This window comes from Camelina sativa, chromosome 14, assembly GCF_000633955.1.
Source record: "Camelina sativa cultivar DH55 chromosome 14, Cs, whole genome shotgun sequence".
Classification (NCBI taxonomy): Eukaryota; Viridiplantae; Streptophyta; class Magnoliopsida; order Brassicales; family Brassicaceae; genus Camelina; species Camelina sativa.
The window spans coordinates 11,950,238-11,958,738 of NC_025698.1; the positions used below are offsets into that span (position 1 = coordinate 11,950,238).

Genomic DNA, 8,501 nt, shown 5'->3' on the forward strand with positions numbered 1-8,501 from the left:
TTGGTACATCTCCCAAGATAATTAACTTTACTAATCTCACTAATATTTTATTTCTACGTCTAGTAATGAAGATTAATGAATAACATAATCAGTTCTTTTACGTACACTCGTTCACAAACATAATTGGTTTATTGAATCACAACTCACAAGCATCTCGGTACAGTGCTCTTCTTATACAAGAACAACAAACACATACATTACCCTGATTTACAAAGTTAAATCAATGTTTCTTCACTAAACTCTCTATAAACTCGTTAATGCTCCGATCAGAGCTTCCTCCTTCACTCATTGCCTTGCCAGCCAAATCTTTCCACTTCTTCGAACTCTCTCTAATCTTCAAACTACTCTCTCCTTCCATCACTCCTTTCAAACACCTCACCACCTCTTTGCTCTTCACAATCCCTTCACCAGCTTCCTCTTTCGCTCTATACCCAACTTTCCAAACGTCCTCCACAAACTTAGCATCATTCATCTGATCACTCCACTGAGGCACACCCACCATAGGAACCCCCAAACTCAACCCTTCCAATGTAGAGTTCCAACCACAGTGAGTCAAAAAGCAACCGATCGACTCATGAGCTAAAACCTCAAGCTGGTTACACCAAGAAACCAACAACGCTTTGTCTTTAGTCGACTCCACGAACCCTTCCGGCAGTTTCTTGATATGAGCTTCTCTAATCACCCACAAAAAGTTCAAGTTGGATTCTTGTAAAGCAATAGCTATCTCCGTGAGTTGCTTCTCAGACAGAATCCCAAACGAACCAAACGAGATAAACACAACCGACTGAACCGGCTTAGTCTCAAGCCACTCCATACATTCCTCTGATCTCGGTTTCAACAAACTCGCACCATAATCTCTATCATCTCTTATCCGATCATCAAGATACGCCGATGGAATCATCGGTCCAATCAACGTCCCCCTCATTGCCTCTGACTCACCATCTTCACAATCCTGATCATCAAAAACACAACGTCACATTTAAAGCTTCAAACTTTATAAATAAGAGTATGAATTGAAAACACTTACTTGTGTTTCTTCTAAACCTTCAAAGCCATTAACGAATAACCAATCAGCATCTTCATGGTTAAGGAACTGATTCAGAAGAACCCTCCCATGCTCCGGGTGAGTAGACCAGTGACGACCCACAAACGAAGGCAACTCATTGTAACTCAACGACGGCAAGCCACGGACTCGAAACGTCGCCCAGTTAGAATCCGCGGGGAGAGTGAGCTCGCCGTTTGAGAATTTACGCATCACAGAACAAACAGTGAGGTTGTTAGTGAAGAAAGCAGCAGCTGAAACATTCATAGATCTAGCGACTTCGAGTCCCCAAGGAAGAAACGAATCGTAGACTAAACAATCGATGGGCGAATCAGTGGATTTGTGATTCTCGATTACGCGAGTTAGGGTTTCGGATCCGTGGAGCTTGAAGGATTCGGAGTAAGTGTCGACGCTGAAACCAGGGATACCTAAGGGGATGAAATCGAATCCGTCGGAGATTGGTTCGACGGAGAGTGATGGTGTTGTGATTGAGGAGGCGGTGTAGGTAGTGGTGGCGATTGTGACTTTTACGGTTTTGGAGACTAGACGTTTAGCGAATTGAACCATTGGGTTAAGGTGGCCTTGAACTGGGTATGGTAAGATGACGACGTGGGCTTTGAGTTTGGTTTTTGTTTCTTCTCCCATTGTTGTAGTAGTTTTAAAGAAACAGAGCTTTTGTGTTTGGTTCTGTTTTTTGGTTTTTAAAGTGGAACTAAGATGATGATGGGATTTGAAGAAGAAGAAGAGACATATGGTTTTTTGGTTTATATAGTGCGAATTAAAATTTCGCGTTATTCACGTTTTGCGTTGGTGCCACCTAACTAGTGTTTTGTTGGAATTTTATACTATCATGTAACATAAAAGTAATAAATCAAAAAGTGTAATATAAATTAACTAAATATCAGTGAAATATACTTTACTAATATTTATTCGTTGGTGGAATAATTGTAACAATTTTTTTTTAAGTAGTTTAAATTTTGTTTTAAATAATTTTAAGCTTTGGTTTATAGTTTTATAATCTATTGTGATTCTTGTGAAATTTGACTCCCTTTGACGTTAATGTTGACTAGTGAGACTTTTGTCTGTGTCACCATGGACTTTGCAACCGCACTGTGTTGACTATTATAATCATCGTGGAAGACTAAAAAAAGGGTTTTACAATTTGGTAAAATATTTGTTTTCTGTTTCTCCTTGAAACTCTCTCTTCCTTAGGTTTATTCTAAACAGAAACAACTTTGAATTCAAAATCAAAAAGAGAAATTAAAACCAGGAGAAAATTTACAAACAAAAATAACAAAAACAATAAAAATATTTTGTTCCTCTTTGTTCAATGAAATTTTTTGGGTTACCTCTGTTTATTCTCTTATCGTTACCGTATCTCCTTCAAGCCAATCTCTCGTCTGATTATTACAGCAAAACATGTCCTGAGTTCGAGCAAACACTCGTCCAAATCGTAACCGATAAACAAATCGCTGCTCCGACAACAGCCGCAGGAACGCTCCGTCTCTTTTTCCACGATTGCATGGTCGATGGCTGCGACGCATCGATCCTCGTCGCTTCAACTCCACGTAAAACCTCTGAACGTGACGCTGACATCAACCGCTCTCTCCCTGGAGATGCATTTGAAGTAATCACACGTGTCAAAACCGCCCTCGAGCTGAAATGTCCCAACGTCGTTTCTTGCTCGGATATTCTCGTCGGTGCAACACGTAGCTTGATCACAATGGTCGGAGGTCCAAAGGTTAACGTCAAGTTCGGTCGGAAAGATAGTCTTGTCTCGGATATGAACCGCGTTGAAGGAAAGCTAGCTCGTCCTAACATGACTATGGATCATATCATTTCGATTTTTGAGTCTAGTGGTTTGACCGTTCAAGAGATGGTTGCTCTTGTTGGTGCTCACACGATTGGTTTCTCTCATTGCAAAGAGTTCGCGAGTCGGATCTTTAACAAGTCCGGTGAACACGGTCCTGTGGGGATGAATCCTAAATACGCGGCTGAGCTGAGGAAGCTGTGTGCGAATTACACCAAGGACGAAGAGATGTCTGCGTTTAACGACGTGTTCACCCCTGGGAAATTTGATAATATGTATTACAAGAATTTGAAGCATGGCTACGGGCTGCTACAGTCGGATCACGCGATTGCGTTTGATAACAGGACGCGGTCGTTGGTGGATCTTTACGCGGAGAACGAAACCGCGTTTTTTGATGCGTTTGCGAAGGCGATGGAGAAAGTTAGTGAGAAAAATGTGAAGACGGGGAAGCTTGGTGAAGTAAGAAGACGGTGTGATCAATACAATGACTACAAGGGTTAAATTAGGACGACACACTTTCAAAAAAAAGCTTTCATGTTATTTTTGGTAGTTCATGATTTTATTTTCTCACCAAGTGGTCTTGTGATTGTTGAGTTGCTAACGTTTATAAAATTTTTGAAATGTATCGATCACTCCTTGGTGGGAGAACAAAATCTTTCGTCATATTTTTCGTGCCATTGAAAATGTTGTTTCTAAACTTTTGTATGTGAATTTATCAAAAGTCAAATGTGATCTGTGTAACAAAATTTCCATACTTGTGATCCATTTGCAGTTTTTGATTAAGGGTTCAATAATTGTCAAAATAAAATTGTTGACTAATACTAATGATAAGTTGGAGAAAAATAGCAAAAGATTTACAGATACACGATCCCTAAGATGAGGGAGAAAAATAATGGATAAGAATCTTCTTTTTTATAAAAGAGAGAGATGAAGAACTAACAAGGTTTTTTCTTGTCCAATTTCAAATGTAAATTGAACCATTTGCTCTTCTTCTTTAGTGTCTCGGACTTATCACAAGTATTTGGCTTCTTGTTCTTCTGTCTGCTGCTTTCTTCTTCTTCCTCTTCCTCTTGCTCTTCATCTTCTTCCCGCTCAGTTGGAGCAGGCGCCTTAGCCGCTGACTTCTTGAAAGAGCCCTTTCTCAGCCTGTTCTTGCTCGAGCTCCGCTTCATCAACGGAATCGTTGTGTAGGCTGAGTGAATTTCATTTCTCTGCTTTAAAAGCTCATCGATCTGTTTAACAAAAACACATAAGATAATCAAACTAAACTCACCATCCCAAAATAGATGCTCTAATTTACTCAGTCATGACACATCTTATCTTCGTTTTTGTGAATGCGTTGTATGGAATTTTTTCATGAGAACAAAAGACTAACCGATTGCATTTCCTGAGCGTATCTACTGGTCATATCGGTGAACTGCACAAGTACTTCCCTGTACTCTGTCTCAAACTTTGACAGTTCCGCTCTTTTAGTGAGGATCTGAGCTTCTACAGACCTGAGGTCTTCTTTTTCTTGTGTAAAAGCGGCAGCACAAAGAACTTGAATTGTGTAGCCCACGCTTTTAAAAAAGTTATCACCTGAAATAGAAACAGACCAGTAAGTTGGATCAGCCGAGTACTGAATCCAGAAAGACATATAAGAGAGAAGTGATTTTGGAATCAGATTACAAGCCGGTAAAACTGACCATAGACAGCAAAGACATGAGTACCGGCCTTTAGCTCGGTAACTTCACATTGCTGGAATCCATCAAGCTTTTTAAAGAAGGCAGATTCTGGATCCTTTGCTTGAGCCATCTAGAACAATACAATAAAAATAAAGTCGTGTTAGGAAAAAAAATAGTGATAGCCATAAGAAACACATTCGGCAGTATATTAACAATACAGTGAAGGGAACCTACCGAATTAACTGTATGATCCAACCGGTAGACAGGGAAACCGAGAAAGTACATTCCAGCAGATGTTATTTTACCCGTTCTTCTGCTGTCCTCCTGTTATCATGAGGGAGTCAGTGTAGAAGAAGAGAACAAACATTTTAATTACATGTAATATAACATGTAACACCACATTCATTCCATTGATACTTGAAAACCCTTTGAAAGAGACTGTTTTCACTTCAGTTAATAACAACACACCTGCAGGGCTAGGCTCAATCCGCTGTTGGCCTCTTGATCAAAATACAGCAACTGCACAAGCAGATGCACATGTTAGATTATCAATCATTAGGGTATTGCAGTATCAGTTTGACGGTAAAGACTCGGTCGAGCCAACCTTGAATTTGCTTTTGCTAGATGATTCTACTCTGCAGACCAGACCAGCACTTACTTCCTCCTCTGTTATTGTGACAGCATAAAAGTGTGCACATTGCTTTTCAACCTATAAGAACCATGGCACATATGAGAGTTATATGGAGATAGATACTCATTACACACACAAATGAGATCATAACCAGGCATTGGCTAACAGAGCACACCTTTTTAGAGACAACTTGTCCAAGTACAAGAGGATCAACTGAAACTCTGCCATTAAGAGCCTCCTCCAAAATAGTTGCAGATACAGATGTTTTTATTGGCACACCAAGTTTGCTATTTCATTGGAAGTTCCAGAACATATACTCAGCTTGCAATAAATAAATTTGCATCCAGCTATATATAAAGAACTTAGAAAACGAACCGAAGTCCACGTCAAAAGAAAAACAAACCTAAACAAAGCTGCAAACACAGTATTCACAGCTCCTAAACTTGAGAGATCTAGCTCCAGCTCTTGGCTTTCTGCTTCAACAGCCTGTGAAAGAAAAGGGTATGTAATTAGCAAAGTCTTGAAGTTGATGCAGTCACAGCATCATTAGCTGCTACAAGCATTTGTAGCACATCACACGTCACAAACATCCGTAAATCTTGAGTTCAAGCCTTAACAGCATCTTAACCTTAATTAAATAGCATGATAAACTATAATTACACAGAAAAAAAATAACATAACTCACCTCAAAACCTGCTGAATCATACTGGCGGCGTTTCTCCGGATCAGATAAGATGTTGTAGGAAAACGTGACCTCCTTAAACATATCAGCTGCAATCGGGTCATTGGCAGTCTTATCAGGATGGTACCTGTCACACCAAATATAAGTTTAGGAACCGCACAGAGATATCAGGACGAGCGAGTAACTAAATGCTTGTGCAGAGAGAATTAGCCTAGGCCAAAACCATCACACTCCCTTATGCTAATCCAGTTAAATCCAAATTCAAGAGTCATCCCTGTAACCTAAATTGATTCAATTCAAGGTTCTTCTTCCTTCTCTAATTAGCCTAAACCCTAGATTAATCCCAGCTTTAAGAATTTACGAGTTACCAAATGTTCAAACACTAAAGAAGCATCCCCCAAGAAACCAAATCGGAAAAACTTACTTGAGAGCCAATTTGCGATAAGAGCTCTTAATTTCCTGATCAGTAGAGTTCCTTAAGACTCCTAAAACCTCGTAAGGGTCACGACGGAGCTGCTTATCACCATCCTTCTTCTCCGACTTGGATCTATGACCTGGCATTTCTCCCCCCTCTCTTCAAAAACCAAAACAATACAACAAAAGAATCCTCACCAGAAACCCTAAGAATCTCACTTCAACAAACAAAAAAAAATCTCAGCGAGGGAGGCGATAATAATCTTCTCGATTTATTCCTTCATTTCTCCAATTCTCTCACCGGAAAATCAAATTGACGGCGGAAGAGAGCTTATGAGAACGAGCCCTCTCTCTCTCTCTCTCTCGCTATCTATCTGTACCTCTGATTCTTTGAGAGAGAGATAAGACTGAACTGTCAAAAGAGAAATCGGAGGAGAGGAAGGTGAGAGAAATAGTTCGAGAGAGAGAGGAAGAAGAAAAAATTTTAAAACTAAAGGATATATTTCCCACTACAGTGCGCTGGTTCTTTCGGCGCGTGATATCGGCGCGTGAGAATATTCAGATTTGAGAGGACCGCAGGTTGTTTCTTGTTTCGGCATCTTTAAAATTTTATAGGGAGGCGCGTAGTGTTCACGCTTAGCAAGACAACAGTAGGTTAATTTCCAGATTAATACACTAATTAATTATTTAAAAAACAATTTAACATTAATATAATCCAACTCATATGAGTTATTTATGACCTTTATTTTTTTAATCATTTATCTAAATGTATGGTTTTCTGTTTGGATAGGTTTAGTTACAATTACAACTTTACATTATGATTTTTCAACAATATCTATTAACCGACTTTTATGAGTGGTTCAATTTTTTAACCATAAGAAACTTTATATCTTTAATATTATTATAACATTTCACTAAGAATCAAGAATAGCTAAGATTTTTGTCTAAAAAATGGATGTGACCTATATGGGAATGCTTTTCAAATATAATTAACCATATATGGTTTTTTTTTTACAATAAAGAATAAAATTGGCTCAAACGAGCCAATGCAAAGGGACATTGTTTACATAGATAACTAAGTGCGGAACAGAATGAACACGACGTGCTAGTTTATCCGCTTTACCATTCTGAGAGCGAGGAACGTGGAGCAACGAAAAGGACGTAAACTCCTCCTTGTCTGCCTGAATATCCTCCAAATAAGGCGTAAAGCTGGCCACTTGGGAGGCGAAGACACCATCTTCATCAAGTCAGAGCAGTCGATAAAAAAGACGACAGACTGGTTATCTGCCCCAATCATACAACGCATAGCCCAGATGAGGGCTTCGATCTCAGCATGAAGGGATGAAAGACTACGGCGAAGATTGGCAGCTCCCATAGAAGGGTCGTCTCCTCTAGGCGACGTGCAAAACTATCCTCTACCTGCATATCGATTTGTCGCTTTCCAAGAACCATCTACAAAACAGTGATAACTCAACATAGACCTAGGTAATCCCAATCCTCTACCTACACGGGATCCACCCGTAGAGTGAATATCCAATGATGGTACCGTTTCCTCTGTCTGAGCCATAACCCAGGTTTTTGCCTCATCCTCTGCTAGTCACAACACTGCAAGAGGATTTGAATCTAGATTACTAAAAAGTTTATCATTACGTGCTTTCCAGATTTACCACATAAGCCAAAAAAAAATTTCCTGTGAGGGGACGTTTGTAAACCGCAAAAAAAAAAAATCCATATTTGTGAAAACGGAGCCCGATGGGAAAGCACCATAAGCTGTCAGAAACTGTGACAAAACCCAAACATGTCTTGTTGGCGGGCATTCGAAAAGAGTATGAATTTAACCATATATGGTTAAAACCCCAAAAAAAAAAATATTACTATATGGGTAGGGTTGAATAGTGAACAGTATTGTTAACTATTTAAAGTCTACAAACAAGAAAATTAATTATTCTATATGTAAATAAAACAGTATAATTCAATTTAATTAGCCATTAACGTCAAAAAATTGTATTAAGTTTTTATTTTATTTTCTGTCCTATTATCACAAAAAGACCTGTGATGCTGGCTTGCATCAGTGTACAACTTTTTGAAGAATATTTTACCAAATATATTCAAAAAAATGGTCCACACAATATGAGAGATTTATTAATTAAAAATATATATAGAACGATGTCGACGAGGACACTTCAACACAATCAGAGGCTCATCATCATGTTTGGGTTCGTTTTCTAATAAAACCTTGCCAAATCTTTTGTTGGGCT

The 8,501-nt window shown here is 39.0% G+C and overlaps 3 protein-coding genes across 3 annotated transcripts; 1 reads left to right on the forward strand and 2 right to left on the reverse strand.

Annotated features, from left to right (window-relative positions):
• On the reverse strand, positions 111 to 1,774 carry LOC104741102 (UDP-glycosyltransferase 74B1). Its single transcript, XM_010461881.2, has 2 exons — positions 1,028 to 1,774; positions 111 to 952 (listed from the first exon to the last, which is right to left on the reverse strand). The coding sequence occupies exons 1-2, from the start codon at positions 1,685 to 1,687 to the stop codon at positions 221 to 223; spliced, it is 1,392 nt and encodes a 463-aa protein (XP_010460183.1). The 5' UTR covers positions 1,688 to 1,774; the 3' UTR covers positions 111 to 220.
• LOC104741103 (peroxidase 6) lies at positions 2,343 to 3,601 on the forward strand. The gene has a single exon (XM_010461882.1). It carries the CDS (start codon positions 2,373 to 2,375, stop codon positions 3,351 to 3,353), a length of 981 nt encoding a protein of 326 aa, XP_010460184.1. The 5' UTR covers positions 2,343 to 2,372; the 3' UTR covers positions 3,354 to 3,601.
• LOC104741104 (chaperone protein dnaJ 16-like) lies at positions 3,647 to 6,728 on the reverse strand. Its single transcript, XM_010461883.2, has 10 exons — positions 6,254 to 6,728; positions 5,833 to 5,956; positions 5,551 to 5,633; positions 5,323 to 5,434; positions 5,121 to 5,225; positions 4,985 to 5,035; positions 4,751 to 4,840; positions 4,538 to 4,646; positions 4,228 to 4,430; positions 3,647 to 4,084 (listed from the first exon to the last, which is right to left on the reverse strand). The coding sequence occupies exons 1-10, from the start codon at positions 6,388 to 6,390 to the stop codon at positions 3,788 to 3,790; spliced, it is 1,311 nt and encodes a 436-aa protein (XP_010460185.1). The 5' UTR covers positions 6,391 to 6,728; the 3' UTR covers positions 3,647 to 3,787.